The following is a 21,154-nucleotide window of genomic DNA, read 5'->3' on the forward strand; positions in this document are numbered from 1 at the left end:
ATGGGAGCATTACATTACATATAGCATTTGCAACAACATGAGAAGTGGTGTAAAAAGCATAGAGAGATTATATCAACATGATTATGTGCACCACACACCTACAAAATTTATACAGTTTCAAGATTTTAGCCGGACCATTAAAATAAAAGCTATATTAGTTAAGCTAATGTCAGCATTATCTCAGTAAGCAGACACGGCGATAGCAGCAAGGAACCAAAACTGCACTTGTTGAGAAAAAGTATTTTAAGAAACCAGACTTTGCCGGAAGGATCAGTTCTCCTACCACGCTACAGCTTCACTTTTGGTTAAAGTGAAAGTTTATAATAGCCATTACTGGTTTTAGATTATTTACTGTACAGTACATAAATGCAACAAAATGGTTTGGGATTTGAACAGAATTTAGTTGCAGGCGTCAACATCATTCCTAATTAATGAAACATTTCATAATCCTTTCTACACCCTTCTACACCCATAGTCTGGTTAGATCACTACAAAATCACAACAAAACAAACAGGTGTGTGTAGGTGTGTGTAAAAAATATAATTCTAAATTCAGTGCAAATACAGGAGCCTAAACAATTCTGATTTTAATCGTGCAGCCCTACCATAGGTATTTTAATATTATTCAATTAAATTTGTTCAAAAACTACTAAAGGGGGACAAATGCGTTTTTGTCTTTTTCCCTATATTTCTATTTTGATTATTCAAAATATATACAATTTACAAGCAACATTTATCAAGTATGCAGGGGAAACGGATGGAAAAATTAAAATCCTTAATTTCCAAAAACATAAAGTAGCCTAATTTTAGTCAAAAAATTACAAATATATAAAAGCCTCCCAATTACTTTTCACTTGAGAAAACATCATATTCATACGAAACTTAAAATTAAGATTTTGCCAGTTTAACACTCTTGACTGCTCATCCGAGGGGCGCAAATCTAAAAAATATGTGTTTAAAGTGTCAGGTGTGTTGCTTGTGTTTTCAAAATATGTGTTCTGCACGTCGAGAGATCCTATGTGCATCAGTTGTTTTGTTAAAATAAGTGCCTTCTGTACACGCATCAAAATCGTTTATGATAAGTGAGACGTTCACGTTTACAATATACACGCAAGACACTTACTTAACACTAAACTGTGATTACACATGAGATTATGTGAGTATCTGGCAAACACAAGCGTCTCTTTTATCATAAACTCTTTAGACGCTTCTGCAGCAGGAACTTATTTTGACAAGACACGTGATGCACATATGATCACTCTACGCGCAGAACACATATTTTGAAATGACAAACCACACACATGACGGGCTACATACATGTTGTGACGAACTTCACATTGAGCGCCCTCGAAAAAGAAGTCACCAGTCGCCACTGCATTTTGCATCAAATAGATTTTTGTTACTCTTTCAATAGACAATAATGATGATTCCTAGATTACAAAAGAGTGCAGTGAAATGCTGACTGTTTGTTACATTTATGCTTAGAATTTAAAGAATTACGATTTGTAGATCCTTTTAAGGGCCGTTCGCATCATGTCACTCTCAAGTTTATTTAAATGCAGACGGTGAGTGCTTTGGAAAGCAGAAAAAGTGGCCCGTCCCACGTTTTCCATGCATTTTATATGTTAATGGACTTTAACCTACTAGGGGTGCAGGGTTTCCCGCAGAAAATGTGTTTGTTAAGGTGGTAGGTTTGGGCGGGTGGTTGTGTCCGGGGGTGTGGCAATCAAAGGGGTGTATGTGTCATGATGAAAATAAAAATATTTTTATTTAAAACACTCAAATAAAACTTCATTTTGAAGAAACTATGACAGAAAATGAACACATACTAGATTATTAATGAATTAAATGTTTTTAACAGATACTTCTAATGAGAATAGCTGCATGATGAAGTGAAACTAAAGGGTTAATAAAGACAAACTAAAGCAGATGTTGTAGAACGTCTGTTGAATGATGATAGATAGCGCAAAAATTGCAAAAACTGATTATTTCCCACTATTAATGACATTATCTTAAAGGAGTGTAACTACTGTAGCATGTAAATAATGCACATAAATAAAGTGAGCAAGAGCACTCAACAATTATATCTAAACAGGCACGTGAAACCTAGCTAGCAACAAAATCACCAGCTAACTTTAAATTTGCAAGAACTATAGACGAATACAATAACAGGCTTAAATAACCCCAAAACATAAGTCCACTTACAGTTCTCATGGACGTGTTTTATCAACTGGGCTATCCTCCAGACATGAAGGACCACGTCTTTATCTTATTTTGGCCGTGTGGTGCGTGTGCACGCTCGTGGTGTGAAGCGCGTCCACGCTATTCTCTGAGATGCACTTGACGGCCTTTGTGCAGCGAAATTATTATTTTTTTGGATGACCTAGTTAAGGCGGTAGGGTTTCCCAGCTTAGGCGGGCCACCCGAACTGCAAAGTGCTGCGCGAAATCCTGGTCTCACAATTAAATTACGGCTGATTATTAAGCAGCCCTATAACGTACCGCAAAAATTATTTTAAAATTTCTTCCAATAAGTGGTCAGGATACAATGGACTTGGGCATAAAGTGGTGGGGCGATCTTGAACTCCCACCCGCAAATTACACAAGTGGGGCTGGTGTGAGTGCAGAGCATCGAACAGAAACCATATTTCAACCCAAAGGCATGACAACACCGGCCCTCGCTGCCAAAAAACAGACCAGCACACCTCCCGGTTCCTACCGATTGGCCAATCCATGTGTATGTGTTTCTATAATATCACTGTGTTTTCCAGCTATAGACTCTTATTTGACAGTCCCTTATTTCTTATCTTAAAAAAATATTATACGTAATAAAATAATAAATCTATTGATAATTGAAATCTATCTGCTGAAAACAGTGATGAAACAAATATCAGCTTGTTACCCACAGAAAAGAAAGATCATATTATTATTTTAATCGAAGTCATTAAATGGACACTATTGAATAAAGTCAGCATTTTTGTATTTAGGATTTATGTATTTTTTTATGTAAACTTCTAGTGCATTACAAGCTATAGATTTGATCAGTCTGTGTGTTTACTGGGAATTAAACCCAAAACCTTTTGCTGCTAAGGCAATATTTAACCAAGTTATTAATACACATTACCAACTAACATTTCTGAAGAGATCTCATCAACCTCTGTGCACAAAGACTGTGGTCAGCGGTTAGAGATTTCACTCCTGTATCCAAACATTTCTTATTAAAGTCTAACAGGATTATCTAAGCTATGTTATCTTCAGTCATTCTGCATCTCTTCACTCTTTATTTAGCAACAATATTTTCATGTGTTTTTATTTTTTTATTCTGAAGGAAATTAAGCAGAAACATCTGAGGCTATTTTTCTTAAATAAAACGTATGTAAATAAATGTAAATAAAAAAGCTATGAAATAACTGGAATCTGTGAAAAGGTTGTAATTTGTTTCCTCACTATATGAATTTACAGTCAAAAATCACCACAGCCAGAAGTTTGGGAGATATCGCAGCCGATCTGACTGAGAACGGAGCATCAAAGATGAACAAACTGAGCGCAGGAGTGAAAAATCAACTCATCATGGCGAGTAATGGAAGTCTTGTGTCGACAGGTACGTCAGGTATCTTCTCATGACTCTCATTATTTCTTTGTTTATTTTAAGCCTCACCTTCAGACTCACTGTAATGACACTGTACCTGTAACAGTCTAGTGTTTATAGTCTCAGAGTAAACATGATATTATCTTTTATTACCTGCAATTTCATTCACACACCCACACTGGGATCCCATGGTCATTATTTCTTAGGTTCAGCTGACTCAGAAATGAACGATGATCAGAAGAAAGAGAAACTCGCAGAGCTGAGAAAGAAAGAGAGAGAAATCCAGGATACGCTCGATCAGAAACTCTCTGAACTGAAGGAAATCTGTCTGCGAGAAGCTGTAAGAGCCTTTATAAAAGTCTAAATAATCTACAACACATGACTGTCTAGAATACTGGAGCTCGCTCACCATAAGTACCTCTGCCTACATTTCTACATAACCTAAAATACGGTGGCAAGAAAAATTATGTGAACCTTTTGGGAATTCTGATCTTTAATGTCTTTATTGAACACACTTATTCAACATTCAAAATGGCAGTGGAAAAAGTAAGTGAACCCTTAAAATTAATAACTGGTAGACCCACTCATTGGCAGCATTCGGGGTGCTTCCTGTAGCTGTGGATCAGACCTGCACATTGTTGAGGAGGAATTGTAGCCCATTCTTCCTGGCAGAACTGCTTTAGCCCGTCATGTTTTTTATGTGTATGGACCTCTTCATGTCAATCCATCGCATCTCTATTGCGTTGAGCTCTGGGCTGTGACTTGGTCACTCCAAAGGGTGGATTTTGTTTTTCTGAAGCCATTCTGTTGTGTACTTTCTCCTGTGTTTTGGGTCTTTGTCTTGTTGCATTACCCACCTTCTACACAGTTTCAGCTGACGTACAGACATTCTCACATTATCCTGAAGATTTGTCTGATATATTTGGGAATTTATCTTTCCCTCAATGATTGCGAAGCTGGCCAAGCTCTGATGCCACAAATCAGGCCCAAATCATGATGTTTCCTCAACCATACTTTACAGCTGGAATGATGTTTTCATGATGCTTTGCTGTGCCCTTCCAAATAGTTCAATCTTAGTATCATCAGTCCACAAATCATTTCGCCAATACCGCTGTGGGGTGTCGATGTGCTCTTTTGCAAACTTCAGGTGTGCAGCAATCTTCTTTTAGTAAGCAGTGGCTTCCTTCGTTGTGTCCTGCGTGGATCCCCTGCTTGTTAAGTGTTTTACGTATTGTAGACTCATAAACAGAGATGTTAGCAAGTTCCCGTGATGTCTTCAAACCTTTGCTGTTATTCAGGGTTGTTTCTTTACCTCATTGATGAGTCTTCGTTGTACTCTTGGTGTCATTTTGACTGGGTGCCCACTTCTTGGTAGAGTAGCAACCCAAAGTTCTAAAGCGTCTCCATTTGTAGATTGTTTGCCTATCTGTAGACTGGATTAGGGGTGTCAACAATAATCGATTCGGCAATGCATCGCAATGCACACATGCACGATTCAGCATCGATGCAGCAAATGCCATAATCGATTATGTCACTGTTTATTTTCTGGAGATGACCGTGATAGACGGGTAAATAAAAACGCACCCTTTTCCATGGAAAGTGGACATATGGGCACATTTCGGATTCTATGAAGTTAATGGGGAACAAGACTTACGCTGTGTGTAAAATTCTCATCTCGGGCAGGGCTCGCAAAATCGCCAGCCCGACGTCTCGTTTCTATTGTGAATTCCTGTCGGGGTACCAAAATGTATCTCCACCCTGCCTGTGGGGCTATCTTGGGGAGGAAATAATTTTTGAATGTGTCCTCTTGTCAGTCATTATCCTCACGTACCAAGTGAAACTGTCAGGAAATGAAGTGAAAGCATAAATAAACTCATCCTCTAATGTGCACGTCTGATATATGCGCGCGACCCTCTGCACGCGCTTCTACCGGCTAGATTCTTCACGAGCACCTGCTTGCGCGAACTCAAGTCATTTAATAAAATAACATCATTTCATTTTTACCTCATAGACTAACATTGTTTTATCGTATTTTTTTTCTTTCTTCAGTTAGTAACTTAAATATGTGAGAAGGAAAATATGTTTGAGTGATTTACGTCTAGGCTATTGATGTTGTATGATGTTACAAGCTGATAGGTGACTAAACAGCAGTGGTAAGATATGTTTACCTAAAGCGAATAGAATGTGTGTTTGTCATTTCGTTTTACCTCAGAGTCTAACATTAGGGGAACATAAAGGGAATTATGTTTATTCCTTTTTAATAAATATCTGCTTTAAGTCTTCTATATTGTGTTAAAGTCACTGGTTGTTTATATATTTGATAAAATACCATGTTATCTAAATACAATGTGTGATGTGTTGAGGTATTTTTTATAAAAAATAACCTGTATTATAATACATTCATATAATATTTCAGTAATATAACAATTAAATTATTCTAACGTTAGGGGAACGTTAAAATAACCTAAAAATAACATTAGGGGAATGTTTATTTTCTTAAAGAAAACATTCCTGGCTAATCAAAAACCTTGGAAAATAGGGGAACGTTTTGGGAACCGAATTGTTTGCTGGGATGGGCAGGAATATTTGGCTTACATGGAAATCCAGGATTTATCAATATTCTACATTAAACAGTGTATTTTTTTATTCTGGCTACTTATATTCATTTCGGGCTACCAAAAATTAAAGAGTGTCTGCCCGAAGGGCTACCAGGGATTTAAAAATTTTGCGAGCCCTGGTCAGCTTTCGTTTTTGTTGAGAATAGTTGCACTTGAGTTTACTACTTGACTTATTAAAAATGTGCCTTGTTGTGTACAGTAGAATTCTGATGCTTCGCAATGCATCGTAGAATCGAATTGAATTGAATCGTTACCTGGTGAATCGTAATTGAATTGAATTGTGAGGGCAGTGCCAATGCACACCCCTAGACTGGATAATTTCTAAAGTCTTTGAAATAACTTTTTAACCCTTTTCATTTATTATGTAAAGCAACAATTCTTGATCGTAAGGCAAGGTTCACATAAGCTTGTTCTTCTTGTGCAGGGCAAACTCCAAAAGTTGAATGGGATTTTATGAGTCAAAGTAGCTGTAGTCCACACCTCCAAACGTATTATCTTAATCTGTGCTAAAACCTGACTCCAATTAGCTTTTTGAGGTCATTAACTTAAGGGTTCACATACTTTTTCCACAAGCACTATGAGGTTTTTGGTTGTTCTCAATATAGACATGAAAGATCAGATTTTTGTGTTAATATTTTTAGACATAAAAGTCTGCACTGAGTGCACTCGACTGGAGCAGTTGCCAGATAAACTGCAAATTAAAAGTTCATGTTATACATGTTCTGCAGACCTGAGAAGAGATACAACAGTATAGCTTTAGACAGATTTCCCATCGGCTTATGTACGACTATATATACTATAAGCGGTGACACGCTGCCTGCGAGAAACTTCAAATCCCATGTTTTCTGCATAGCTGGCTTATTGATTTGCATGTAAACGCATAAAAAAGGTTTCTATAATAAGCAGATTTTTGATAGTTTTTCGCTTATGCTGTGCATATAAACACACTCATTGTCCGTTTTGATGTTGGATTTACGACGCAGGTCTGCACACAAATTTAAACCGGCCCGTTTTTGTTAATAGTTTTTTTGCCGTTACCCATACAGCAAAAAAAAAAAAAAAATATATATATATATATATATACTTTTTTTTAAAGCATTAAAATATGTATTTAATCTTCTATATATTTCAATCCAAGGAAATAAATTCACATAGCATTGGAAGAAAAACTTTGTTACGAACCTGTAAACATAACCTTTTAAAAAAAGTTAAAATATAAATATATTTCAGCTTGTATTTAGCATATTTAAAAAATTCATTTTGGCAATGAATACATTTTTGCCTTATGGGTTGTAAAATAAGAAATGTATTTGCTTTCCCTTGAAATACATTTTGAAATATATGTTGATATATGAAGGTTAAAACTAAATATATTTCCAAATTCAAAAATATATTAGTTACAAAATGTATATTTAAATGGCCCGAGAAATGTCTTTTTTGCCGTATGGGTTTTAGTACAGATCCACCACAGTCACACAAGCATGAACTGACAAATATACTCCAAAAATGTTCAGTGTTGTCTGCTTTGTAACCTTGAATAAACCCGCATCAATCAAATAACAAATTCCTCAGTTGTGGCTATGATAAAATATTTCATGTCATGTCATGTGCAGGGCACCATAGTGAAACATGTTTAAGGTTATGCAGAAATGTAAGCAGAGGCTTATTACATTGGTTAATGATTGCAAATGATGAATAAAATGAAGGGAACAGATTTTCTACATGGCTGTGCTTCACTTCGTATATCTATGTAATGAGAATAGATACAGACAGACACAATACTCCTTACGTTATTCTCTTTATACTTACTTTATACAATCTTTGTTTATAGGAACTTACTGGCAAACTCCCAAAAGAATATCCTGTCTTGAAGGGCGAGACTCCTCCTCATGTTCGGAAGAGAGTCGGGACGACATTCAAACTAGACGACCTTTTCCCATATAATGAGGTTTGTGTAAAACACAGCCACGAGCAGAGGACTGAATCCATACATTAGACACTTATTAATACAGGACAGTCCAGACCTGATCTAACAACAACATAATGACAATTTAAACTCGTGATTGTATGCATTTTTATTGACCGATGTCAGATTTTAGCTTGTTTTTGATTGAGAACAAACATAAATGTTGTTTTATATTGTTGCCTGTAATGTTTGGGGATGAAAATAGTGTGCAATATTTAGCAGATACACACCATTAAAGTTTAACAGTCTGGGAAAAGGATCACCAATACTGATGACATCATCTTGCACTAACAGCCATATCAATATTTAATCCACTAAAGTTCTTTCTACAATGAAAATTATCCTCTCAAAATACTTCTTGCCTCTGAATACCAAAAGCAAGTGTCAATTTGGGAATGTGACATAAAGATGAATAATTATTTGCTATTGAATACCTTCAATAAGTCCCACCACAATGTCCTGACACTGGTTAACATTACAATTTTAATGACAATTTTGTAATCATTTTTAATTTCAGGATCCATATCTCAGAAATCTGGAGAGTTGCTTTGCACTGCAGCGGAAAATCGTGGAGGCAGCCAAGAAGCTCGCCGCTGACCCAGACATCTCTAAATTAGTGAGGAAGAAGAGGAGGAGGAACTGTCTGGATGCCATGCAAAAACTGCAGGGGATTGAAGATGAAATGAATCAGTACAGACTGAAGAAAGGACAAAAACCAACACAAAGAGCATCTTTACTCATAGCAGGTAGAGCAGATCACTATTTCTAATCTTTACATTTTGGTCAACGCTTGGTCAACAGACAGTTTCTGCTAATCTCATGTTCATCTGGGGTACATATAGGGGCGGTTTCCCGGATAGGGATTAGACTAGTCCTAAACTCAAATAAATGTAAGAGCTGTCCAAACTGAATACAACTTGCACTGACATATCTTAACCCTCAAATGGTCCCCGTTTCCTGTTTACACCACTGGCCTTTGGGGTCTATATGACCCCAAAATTGAAAGCATAATTGTATAATAAATAATATATCTTTTTTTTACTTCTCACCTATACAATAAAGGTGTAAAAGTACTTTTGAACCCATTTACCACAAAAATCCTTAACTACACCATTAGCTTGCATGTGAAATATAGATTTTTTTTTAAATGAAATGAATTTAATTAATTAATTATTAAAATTAAATTAATTTTAAATGATTATCTAAATTAAATTTAAATTGTTTCTGGATATTGATCTAGGTGTTAGGTGTAAAATTTTAAAGGGACAGTACGTAGGGTTTTAAGTGTTTTATTAGTCAAAATCAATGTCTTTATTTATAAATATGTCCTTGTTGGTGTCAAATGACCTCTGCCAGTGATCTGACTTTTCTTTGTAAGCTTAGAATTTTTCCTCTTTACTTACATTGAACTGGTAAGACCAAAGAGGCTTCCATGTCGTTTCGCCGTATTGATAAACTTTAATAGTAAAAAAGCACATTGTTGGTGGTTGAGGAGATTCCTCCTTTCATATGTAAAGCGCTTTGAGTGCTGCAGAAAAGCGCTATATAAATGTAATTAATTATTATTATTATTATCAATAGCAGAGAGGGACAAAAAGTACTAGCCTACCAACGTGTTTCCACAACGCATTTTCATTCAGAACACGTGAACCAGCTGAAACGGACAAGGAGATCAGCAAGTACATAACGGCTACCGTAGTTGCAACACGCATTTGGAAAAGCGAGGCGCTAGAGAGCACTATTCGTTTGAATGCAAAATACAATTTCACCACTAGATGGGGGTAAATCCTAATTATTTTCCCTTTAAAAATTAGCTTTGACCAGAAATTTTCAGATTTATGCTGGATTTACAGATTTTTTTTTTTACAAATGGAAAAAAAATGACTTTTTTGCATTTCCTATTAATTTTCAATTGGAGTCATATTGACCCCAAGGACCAGATTAATATATTTTTTTACATACCTTCAGAACAACCGAATCAAGCCTAGTTTGTTTATGTATGTATATATAGATAATTTAGGAAGAGTAACAAAATGTTATATCTCTTAGATGAAGGGAACCTTTTTTAACTTATGAAATGTCGTTTGGGGTATTTTTTAAAACTAGATATATTTCCTAAGTAAACTAAGGCCTAGTCCTGGTTTAAGATAATCCCTGTCCAGGAAAACACCCCTATGAGTAGTATTTCATCCTTCATATGTCCAAAAAATCTTTTGTGTTGTCATATTTTAGATATTATTAAGATACTATACTTGTGCTAGAGAGATGTACAATTATAAAACACTGTGAATAATGAATATCATTGGAAATTAATTTGAATTATCCAAAAACAGCACTAATACACAGTTTCACTTCATGACATGAGTTACAGTTTGCAAAGTCATCTTTATAAAAATAGTATAATAAATGTTTATAATAATAGGTCATATAATAAAATTCATATAATAAAAAAGCAGTAAGGAGTTTTTTGCTGATACATTAAAATGTCCTATCCAAATCTTGCTTTTTTAATTAAAGTAAAAGAAAATCACATTTTAATAATATTCTAGAGTCAAAGCAAACCTATGGATGTGTTCCTCTTTTATAGATGAACTGTCTCAGTCACAGTGCAGTCTTCAGCTGGATGACGGTATGAACATCTGAACATTTTCTCACAGCATTAAGGGAGTCGCACACCAGACACGCAGCTCAAACAGATTGTTTTCTATGAGTATACGCATACTGGGGCCGACAGGTGCCACCTGTCCGCGGCGCCCATCTACGACTCAGGAAGTTGCTTAAATCCCTGTCACACCAGAGGGTGCCACTGACATAGTAACATCATATTTGTCCCAAATCATTAACATTGGCTGCTAACATATATTTTGCAATTTTGAAATAGACGCTATCTGAATAAGCTTGCGCTATTAAATGTGCACTTCCAGTGTACGATACCTCCAAGTTGTGCTAGACATGACTCGGTACGGCGCTGAGGTGCGTGTCCGGTGTGCGACCCCCTTTACTCTTTCTCTTATACCACAGGTGTCACAAACACCTGTTCACACGAAACTAACATTGAGTTTATGTGCTGTAGCATCAGTTTAAAATATCACAGGTCACAAATGTCTTTCTGCAATGTTTTTCATTCAGACGCTGATAGCAGTCAGAGGCCGCGGTCTCGCTCCGTCCAGTGTTCACCGTGTCTCAGTCCTCCTTTGTCTTCTTCAGGATTGGAGTATGAATCGGATCGACGATCTCCAGCCAGTGACACACCTAACAGGTGTGAAGCTCACAAACACTTTAAAAAAGAAAAAAGTGTTCGTTTTTGGATAAAGGAAATGAAATTGTATTATGATTACTTTAATAATAGTGAGGGTATTTGTTGCACTAAAATGAACGTGTATGTTAATGAGAATGTATTCTTTGGCATTGCCATGTAAATAATGTCACAATTTAAAAACTGGGGGCTTCATTTATGAAGCTTTGATCTTAGATTTGAACGTAAAGTCTGAAAGACCGAGATCTGAAATTATTCAGCATAGGCGTGTTTTTTGTGCATGCATTCGTTCACACTTTTGAGACATGACCGTAAGATCAAATTTAGGGCAGTTTCTACGCTGCGTTTTATAACTGAAGCATCTGGTCTTAAAAGTAGAGGCCTAAAAGACGACCTAGAATTATTGCACATTATTCACTGCTCTTAAATCGACGTTTCACTTTCAGATTAGATCATGAGGTCCAAGGGGCCGGACTTTATTATCCTCACCGAGAGGTGTTTTCTGCCCAAAGCAGTCCATGTAAAACTTTACCCAGAATGGCGATGGCTCCCCGCAGCTTACCGCAAACTCCTGTGATGCCCCGTAGCGCTTACAGCAGCAGCCAGCTCAGGTAAGTCACCCTGCACTAATCACAATCAACCCTTTACTGAAACGATAAGACGAGTAAGACGTATCCATTGGTGTCCCGTAGGTCGGAGGGTCATGTCCGTGGTTTCCGGCACCGCAGTGGCAGTTTGGAATCTCAGGCGCAAGTTCTGCACTCGTGCTTATCAAAGTCTGTACTCCCGGTGTCTCCATCTCGCCGTAGCAACAGCACCGAGGTGTTGGACGACTGCTCGTCATATTCCAGCATGGACTACTTCCCCCCCTGCTCGGCTCCCTACCGCGTCCTGGACCACGAAAACCGGTTCCCCCGCAAAGTGGAGATCTACGGCAATACGGGCAGCATGCCCAACCTGGCCCCTCAAAACTCCGGCTGTTACGGCTACCAGCAAAATCACTACGGACCAAGCGCGTACTACGTTACAGGTTATCCCAGCTTCGAATACGAGCCCTGTTCTAACGGAGCTTACGTTTACGAGAGCGAACTTGAGGGTCACTATAACATCAATCCCTCTTACCCGACACACGGCTACCACGGGCGTAGCAGGAACAGGCATTATGGGATCGAGGGGTCTGACAATTTGTCCCAGAACCCGTACGCCACCGTGAGGCCGCCAAGAGGGAGGCAGGGACCCCTAAATGACGTATTGACCAAGAACATGTATAAGGCTTTGGTGGCAGAGCACCTGAAGGGATGGTACAACCGAAGCGCCGGCCAGCAAAAGGACCCTGGATATCAGCTTGTTTATACCTACAAGTATGACCGAGGCTCCCAGCATAGTCTGGGCTATCAGACGCTGCCAGCACCCTTCAGTCACTCCAGCAGAACTAACTCCATCTCCTCAGGTACAGACAGTAGCTGTGGTTTCTTCCAAACGTAAAGCAAATCTTTTCAAAATGAGCAAAATTCAAAAATTGATGAACGATAATCCATTGACAGCCAATCAAATCTATTTGAACAAATGACAGTGAAGAAGCTCATTGCTGAGGTCTATAACATAAAATTACCTCAGGTATCCAGCATTGATGCAGTTATTGTGAAATTCACTACGTAAAAGCAAAAGGTAAAATTTGATTAAACCATGAATCTAGTTTGTGTAGAGTTACGCAATCGCAGCGTGTTGTGGACATCTGCTGGTTACCTGCTGTGTAAATGTAACAAGAACAGCATATTTACACATTCAGTGACATTGTATAAAATTGCAAACATTTTTATTACAAGAAATATGCAGTATGCAAAGTTAATGCCATTTAAAGGCAAGTGATTTGCGCAAATGCCGCGCGCATGAGTGAATCAGCATAAATTTATCATTATCGTCTGGTGATGTGGACGCTAATATTGTTATAATAATAGTTTACGTTGAAGTTATATTTACAACTCTTAACTCTTAAGGGGGTCGCACACCGGATGTGCATATTTGTGTTGCTGTCAAAATACAATTATAAATGTTAACAATAGCATATTTCTATTCTCACACATACTATAGTTGTGTGTGATTTTGTTGTTTTTTTAACTACAGAGGGAATTACTGTAAAAGTTCTCTTAGGGCCCCCATTTGGCCAGCAGCGGCCCTGCTCTGAAGTTTGACTTTAAGCACCATTACAATACTTATAGGCCACTAGTCATCATATCTTCCTCTCCATGTAACACGTGTTAATGCTCAGTAATACACATATGTTTCTTTAATGCAGTGGTTATCAAACCTTTTTTTTTTTTTTTCTCGGCCTCCCTTGTGTACAGTGCATTCCTTCACGCCCCCTCCAAAGAAAATGTATGACATAAAACATTCTAAAACTTAAAATTTAAACAAAACTTATTAAATTATACAATGTATTGCTGTTGTTAAGTACCCTTATTTTTTTTTTTAGGTTAAATTACACAGAATTTATGAGAAAGTAATGTATTTTATAAAATATTATAAAACTGGGGCCCCTGGCACCATCTCACGGCCCCCAGTTTGAGAACCACTGCTTTAATGTATTTGTTTGCATTGTACTAAAAAGTTTGTATGGGCATATATGAGGCTAAAACAGTGCAGGGGCCCTGGAGTGTCAATGCACTGCAAAGTTGAGCTCCAGGTCTAGCCTGAACAAGCTAATCAGGGTCTAAAACTCGATCTACTGAAACTACAGGTAGCCAAGGTTTTATAAGCGTTGGAGCTAAAATCTGCAGGACATCGGCACTCCAGGACTGACGTTGCCTACCTCTGGCCTAGTGCATCCCAAATTTTTTAACATTAACATTTTAATATAACACTATAGTTATTATGGCCTTTAGAAAAGTTTTTTTGAGAAGAAAGGGTAGTGCACAATAGGCCCCTGAGGCGCGGCCTAGGCTTTTTTCCATAATGACATTTTTTTCCTTACATTACTTTTATACTTCTACTTAAGTAATGAATATGAATACTTTTGACACCACTGTTATTTTCTGACACACTGTAGTGAGTATCCAAGTAATAAAACTTAAGATAAAGAGTTTTATTTTTCCATCTGTATCCCCTGCATACTTGATAAATCTAGCTTGTGTTTTGTATATCAGGGGTTCCCAAACTTTTTTAAGACATAACATTTTTTTTAAATTGAACTATAGGGGAAAACACAAACTAATTTGTTCCCTTTCAGTAGTTTTTGAATAAGTTTAATTTAAAATACCTTATGGTAGAGCTGCATGATTATGGTAGAAATCATAATTGTTTAGGCCAGTGGTTCTCAAACTTTTTCAGCATGCGGCCCCCACCGAATACGGTGCATCCTTTTGTGCCCCCCAAAGAAAATGTATGGCATAAAACATTGTAAAACTGAACATTTTAATTAAACAAAACATATTAAATTATTTAATGTAGTGTAGTGTACTGTTGTAGCATTATTTTTCTGAGATTTAAGTACACAGAATTTATGATAAATTAATTTCTTTTATAAAAACAGGGGCCCCCAGCAGCATCTCAGGGCCCCCAGTTTGAGAACCACTGGTTTAGGCTCCTGTATTTGCGCTGAATTGAAAATTATATATTTGAAAAATACAATGAATTGCAAGGCTGCAGAGAAATGTGCACTATTGCAGACTTATATAAGCTACTGAAGATTTAATTATATTATTTTAATATATTGTAAGTCTAAAGGGGGCCGGTCTGAGGCATGAAACTCCAGGGCTGAAAATGAGTTCCACTCCCTAGTCAGGACTGTGCAAAATTGTGTGCTCCACCCTAGCAACCAAATAGCAATGCCCTGGCAACCACCTGAGAATTTTCACCAAGCATCACTCCTATTGTCTTTAGAAAATGTACAAATCTAACATTTATGTGTTTCATCCAAATTTTAAGTTATCACTGTGTAACGTCTGATACCTCTCCTCACTACTGTAGTCTCATCTACTGCCAGCGGAGGAGGAAACTGGCAGAGTCATTTAACCGTGGGCCTGACTGACAGTGAATTTTTAGACGCTCCCTTGAGCACTGGAGCTTACAGCCCATCACACATCCGCAGTCCAACACACAGGTGAGATAGACGTTTTAAAAGACAAACCCCTCTAAACAGATACATCTTTTAATCTTATTTTTTTATTTTTATAAATTACCGGATTGAATGTGTTTAATAAAGTGTTGAATTGCTGTTGTGTGTTACAGATTGGCGGTAGATTGTGCAGAAAACACATCAGAGACACCTGTGGAGGTCTTTACTACCGTAAACAACTGTTCTGATGGAGATCATTAAAGAGCACACGAAGACAGGTCAGCTCAAGATAACATCTTTTATTGCTTTCATTGTATTTTAGGTGTACTTACACTTTAAATACAAGTTGTTCATATAAAACATTACATCACACTACATCTACAGTAATACATCCTAGGTATTCATTTAGCAGACGCTTTTATTCAGATGAGGAACATTTAGCGGCATCTAGTGGTGAGATTGTGAATTGAAACTACCCCTCTCTTTCAAAACTCATAGTGAACACTGACATAGGGGACATCCCCGCAGTGCGTGGGGGCCCCGTGCCTTTAATGGGGCTGACGTACATTAAATTGATATTTTATTTACATTTGAACTGAACTTTAACTTAATTTTTTACCTTTTTTAATTCTCAGTTAATAAATATTTAAACTACTTTACTCCCCCCATGCATTTACCCATGTGTGCTACTGTCCAATCAAACAAAAGTATTTTTTAAGGCATTAAGCGCATTTTGATAAACTATGCGAGGATCAACGTCTGAGTTTTTGAGTTTTCTGTGCAACAATCGACACATGTACAGGACAACTAAAACGCAGATTCCATGGACTGACTGAAGTGGCAAAGCACTTTGGGTTTTTGCGCCATGGTCCTCTGCTGTGCTTATCTTACAAGTGCCTGTTTAAAACTGCAAACGCTCTAGCGCTTCAGTATACTGACGACTTAACACCACCATATTTGGCATGCGATTGCTGCCGTTCAGAAATGCTTAAAGCCTAATAATATAGAGGAGATTAAGTGTGGTGCTATTGTAGATCTTGCACAAAGCACAATGTCGCAGTAAAGACTTTTTTAGTTTATCTCTTCTGAATATCGAGTATGCCCACGCTGGCAACATCGACATTAAAACTGCGGTGAAAGACTTCGGTAAAGGTTTCGGTAGAGGTTATAAAAATTTTTATTTTAAAAAGGTGAATTGCCAAAAGTGTTTTTGTAATGTATGGATAGTTCTCAAAATCCAGCAAATAACCTTGTGTTAAATTGGCTGAAAAGATAAAAAATAATTTGAATTTTTGAACTGGTAAAGCGTTTCAGGCTATATATTAGGCCATACATATTTTTGTAATCTATCTTCGAAAGTAGATTTGAATCCCTATAGACAGGCAGACGGAATTTTTCCTTAATTTTTGCTAGGGCTGTAACCATCATATACTCTATGCCAGGGGTCTGCAACTTTTTTGTGAAGAAGGGCTACCACAATGGATAAAACAATCTGGAGGGCTACCTTTTAATATAGTCTACTCAAAACTTTTTTGTTTTACTTCTTTTATTTTACTTGTTGATATGTTTAAGTATTGTTTAAAATGTTAACACACGTAAACCAAATCAAGCTAATATAAAAAATATGTAATAAAAAATATTAAAATTGAGACACCACACAGAGCACCACTTTGGAGACCCCTGCTCTATGCGCAGTGTATATATTTTTATTTCTTTATTTTATTTTCTCATTTTTTTCTCCTTTGCTTGTTGCAATCATTTTCTAATTTACAATCTGTAATAGACAAGGGTTTTAACTAGGACATGACCAAACATTTATTGCTTTCTTAAATAAAATATATGGACTATAGCATGAGGCTTACACGACATGTAAATTATTTCTGTCATTGATGTCTTGTCTGCATGTTCACAAAACAAAAATGCTTTCTTGGAGGTATTTTTACTAAAAAGCATTGTACACACAGCCTGTCAAAATCATGACAAATGCATTATTGTACCTGTATAATGTTAATAATAGTGATTAGTGTTGAAGTCAAGACCACTTTAACCGAGACCAAGTCATGACCAGGACCAAGACAGGCAGAGACCGAGACAAGACCAAGACTTTGAAGGGTCGAGACCAAGTCAATAAACCAAGACCAAAACAGGCCGAGACCAAGTCAAGACCAAGACCAGAAAACATTTATGATAAAATGTGGAATATGCACATGATTAGGCACTTCTCGTGTGTGTGTGTGTGTGTGTGTGTGTGTGTGTGTTTGTGTGTGTGCGTATGCCATGAGAGAAGTTGATAAAATTATAATAAATTGGCACCATAATTATTTAATAGTTAATGATAACAAATAATTTTGTGATATGCCATCAGTTGTGGTCTTGACCGGTCTTGAAATAAAATTCTCTTCATCTGAGACTGAGACAAGACCGAGTAAAAATGCCAAGACCTTTATAAAGTGGTCTCAAGACCGGTCTGGAGACCAAGACCGATGAGTACTACAACAATAATAGTGATATTAAATACATAAATACAAAGATAATTTACTATGTATTTACCTTTAAATGAATTATGTAAGTGAAGAGACAGAGTCTGTTATTGCAGCAGGTACTGGACATGACATCACTGTTGGTGGGAGGGGCTTTTCACAACTCTGGCAATGTAGTGCAGGGGTCTCCAACCTTTTTTTGAGCAAGGACTACCAAAATGGATTAAATAATCTGGAGAGATACTTTTTAATATAGTCTACTTAAAACCTTTTTGTTTTACTTATTGATTTTATTTAATGTTCATCGTCATAATTGATTTATCATTTATTTAATGATCATTATTTAAAATGTTAACATACCTAAAAACAAGCTTTTATAAAAATATGTATTAAATAAATATTAACATTTAATAAAAATAAATGTATTATTAATAGAATGTGCTTTGCGACGCACAGACCCCGAGAGCACCACGTTGGAGACCACTGACTTAGTGACAAAACTGACTCTAAAGTAGAAACATGACAGTGACTTCTATGTAAGGAGACTGGCGGTGTATGGAGATAAAAATGTCTCATTCTAATGTAATGAAAACAACTAAATTAATTATGTAAGGTCTTAATACCCACTGATAATATAGTTTATTAGTAGATTATACTGGATTTCTATCAAGAGATCCTTTTAAAAGTTACACAGTGCACCTTAACATTTTATCCTTGGAGCCATCAATAAACACAGCCTACAGGGCTACGTTTACAAATAGAAATATTTCAAGCAAAAAACTCTGATCTATATGATTGATTGACAACTGATGGTTTTCTAGAAGTAAAATGTCTTTTTGGTGTTTAGTGACTGGTTGCTGCAATGGCTTATTTCATGCGATTTCCTTCACAGAGCACACAATGGTATTTTCCAGCTTCTGAAGGACCAAACGACACAGAACGCAGACAGATGTGGACACAATGGACTTAAATGATTGTGCCTTGGAATGAGACGTCCTTCGGTTCCAGATGACCTTCTGCGGCGGTGATCATAAATGCACAGACCCGTGAGGCGTGGACACCTCGGTGTGGAGCATCAGTGTTTATATTCAGTACTGTAGTGAGCACAGAGTAAAAGAAACCCACCATATGACATTATACTGAATGTGGATTCAACTAACTCGAAACTAACCATAACACACACGCACATCAGCTTTTAGACTTGCCATATGCAAAACAGGAATAGATTTGAACTCCACTGCAACAACAGAAGGTATAAATATTATTATGAATGAGTGACTGACGATATGTTTGTTTTTTATTGCATTTATTTGTAATTTATTGAGTCCATGCATTAATGTGATTATGCACCATTAGATAAGAAACCAGTCTTGCTGTACTGACATGGATAAGTTTCCTTGCACAACATCTGTGCTGTAAAACAATAGCACTTGATCGACGTTAATTCACCAAATAATAAATGCCGAATGTGGAGAAGTCACGTCTATGAAATCTTGAAACATTTTTGGAGTTATTTCAAGACTTTCAATCTTCTTTGACAACAGATCCACGTGCAAGATACAAAAATCTTTGCAACAGATCCCCTTTGTATGTGTGAAACTTCTGTATTGTCTGTATTTGTGTCTTAGATGCATGAGATGTTAAAGCACACATTTAGCAAGTTGTTGAGTGTTTTTTAATTGTGTTTGAATTTAAACATTAACCCTTACAGACCCATCATCAGAGATGAACTCTGTTCATACACAAGCAAAGTAGTCTCTCATTATTCAAACAGGATGTAAATAAAAAATCAGGTGTGTTATAAAACTGTTACATCATTATGACATCACACATTACATCCACACAGGCTGTGCTGCAGTTACATTAAATAACATTCAACGTATGAAAATGTTGTGAGATGTCTTCTGGATGATTTGCACTGTGATGATGACTCCCTCGGGGACAGGGTGGAAAACTAAAATGCACATAACCATTAAATCCTTCATACCCTTGCTTCCATTGTATTTTGGGCTTTCACTTTAAATTCATCCGTTTGGATCCTAAGGAATGAATGGGGCTAGGCTAAATGCTAACACATTCACGACGCGCTGTACAAAGATTAAGTGCACACATTGAAAAAAGATAAGTATGGATGAATTTGCCAAAGTTGAGGTAAGAACATAGTCAAATATTAAAAAACAGTGGTGTTTTCCTTTAAGTATTACAATAAATCTGAACTGGAAAATATACTGAAAAGTTGGAGGGACCCTGCTGCAACTGTCCTCACTGTGCATTCACACCAGACGCGGAAGAGGCGACAAGCACAAGTGTTAAGTCAATGCAAAGAAACGAATAGGCATCCTGCGGCGAGCGAATAGCACAGAACATTGCTGTGGGAAATGATCGAGTTGAAAAATCTGAACTTTGGCAGATATTCACCCCGCTTTAACCAATCAGGAGCTTGCTCTAGTAATGACGTGATTACAGGAAGCAAGCAGAGTCGCAGAAGCCCCTCCAATGACATGAATTTTCACATGAATGTCTTGAATGACTAGAATTTCATGAGCGAATGAAGCGAAAAATGTTCAAGCATCCAACTATACGCAAATAGCGTGTTTTTGCCGCCTCTACTGCGTCTGGTGTGAACGCCACTGATCTATATAAGTGACTGGATTGCGCGTAGAACGCGTAACAGCGTGAGGTGAAGCCAGCGCAGAGTTCGAGCGGCCATCTTGGGGTACCCAACCGGCAGAGGGCGTCATTGACTTCCATTCCAAATCATGTTCTAAATTTACCCCCTTTACAGTACGAAGGAGGATTAGGGCAAAGCTAAAATAAAAAATAAAACCATCTCGAGATTAAAGTCATTAAAATGCGAGAATAAAGTCATTATTTAATGAGAAAAAAGTCAGAATAAATATAATTTTGAAAATAAAGTCGTTATTTAACGAGAATAAAGTCGCAGATCTGCAAAGCAGATACCAAATTACATACCTGTTTATTAATAAAACAATATGAAGGATGCGCTTATAGAAAGGCAATTTTATGGAATCTTCCTCATATAAAAGACAATATGTGAACGAACAAAATTCAGCGCACACCTTAATAAAACAGGCATGCAATGAACAGAATATCGTAATGAATAAAGGGTTTTGTTAATTGGGTAGGGTAAACCCTTACCAAAATTACCCATGGTTTTAATGTGGTAAAAGTA

General features: G+C 37.1%; 1 protein-coding gene across 2 annotated transcripts in view; it reads left to right on the forward strand.

Moving 5' to 3' along the window:
* The window catches only part of frmd4bb (FERM domain containing 4Bb), a 57,234-nt gene extending 37,270 nt beyond the window's left edge, over window positions 1-19,964 (forward strand). For both annotated transcript variants that reach the window (XM_065286478.1, XM_065286477.2), the window contains exons 14-24: window positions 3,461-3,599; window positions 3,794-3,927; window positions 8,037-8,153; window positions 8,689-8,917; window positions 10,759-10,800; window positions 11,301-11,430; window positions 11,874-12,038; window positions 12,120-12,877; window positions 15,394-15,526; window positions 15,655-15,759; window positions 18,854-19,964. In XM_065286478.1, the coding sequence (XP_065142550.1) occupies window positions 3,461-3,599; window positions 3,794-3,927; window positions 8,037-8,153; window positions 8,689-8,917; window positions 10,759-10,800; window positions 11,301-11,430; window positions 11,874-12,038; window positions 12,120-12,877; window positions 15,394-15,526; window positions 15,655-15,742 (1,935 nt within the window). In that variant the 3' untranslated portion in view covers window positions 15,743-15,759; window positions 18,854-19,964. The remainder of the gene's footprint in view (window positions 1-3,460; window positions 3,600-3,793; window positions 3,928-8,036; window positions 8,154-8,688; window positions 8,918-10,758; window positions 10,801-11,300; window positions 11,431-11,873; window positions 12,039-12,119; window positions 12,878-15,393; window positions 15,527-15,654; window positions 15,760-18,853) is intronic.
* Window positions 19,965-21,154: the final 1,190 nt, after the last annotated feature.

Source organism: Paramisgurnus dabryanus, chromosome 21 (genome assembly GCF_030506205.2).
Source record: "Paramisgurnus dabryanus chromosome 21, PD_genome_1.1, whole genome shotgun sequence".
NCBI lineage: Eukaryota > Metazoa > Chordata > Actinopteri > Cypriniformes > Cobitidae > Paramisgurnus > Paramisgurnus dabryanus.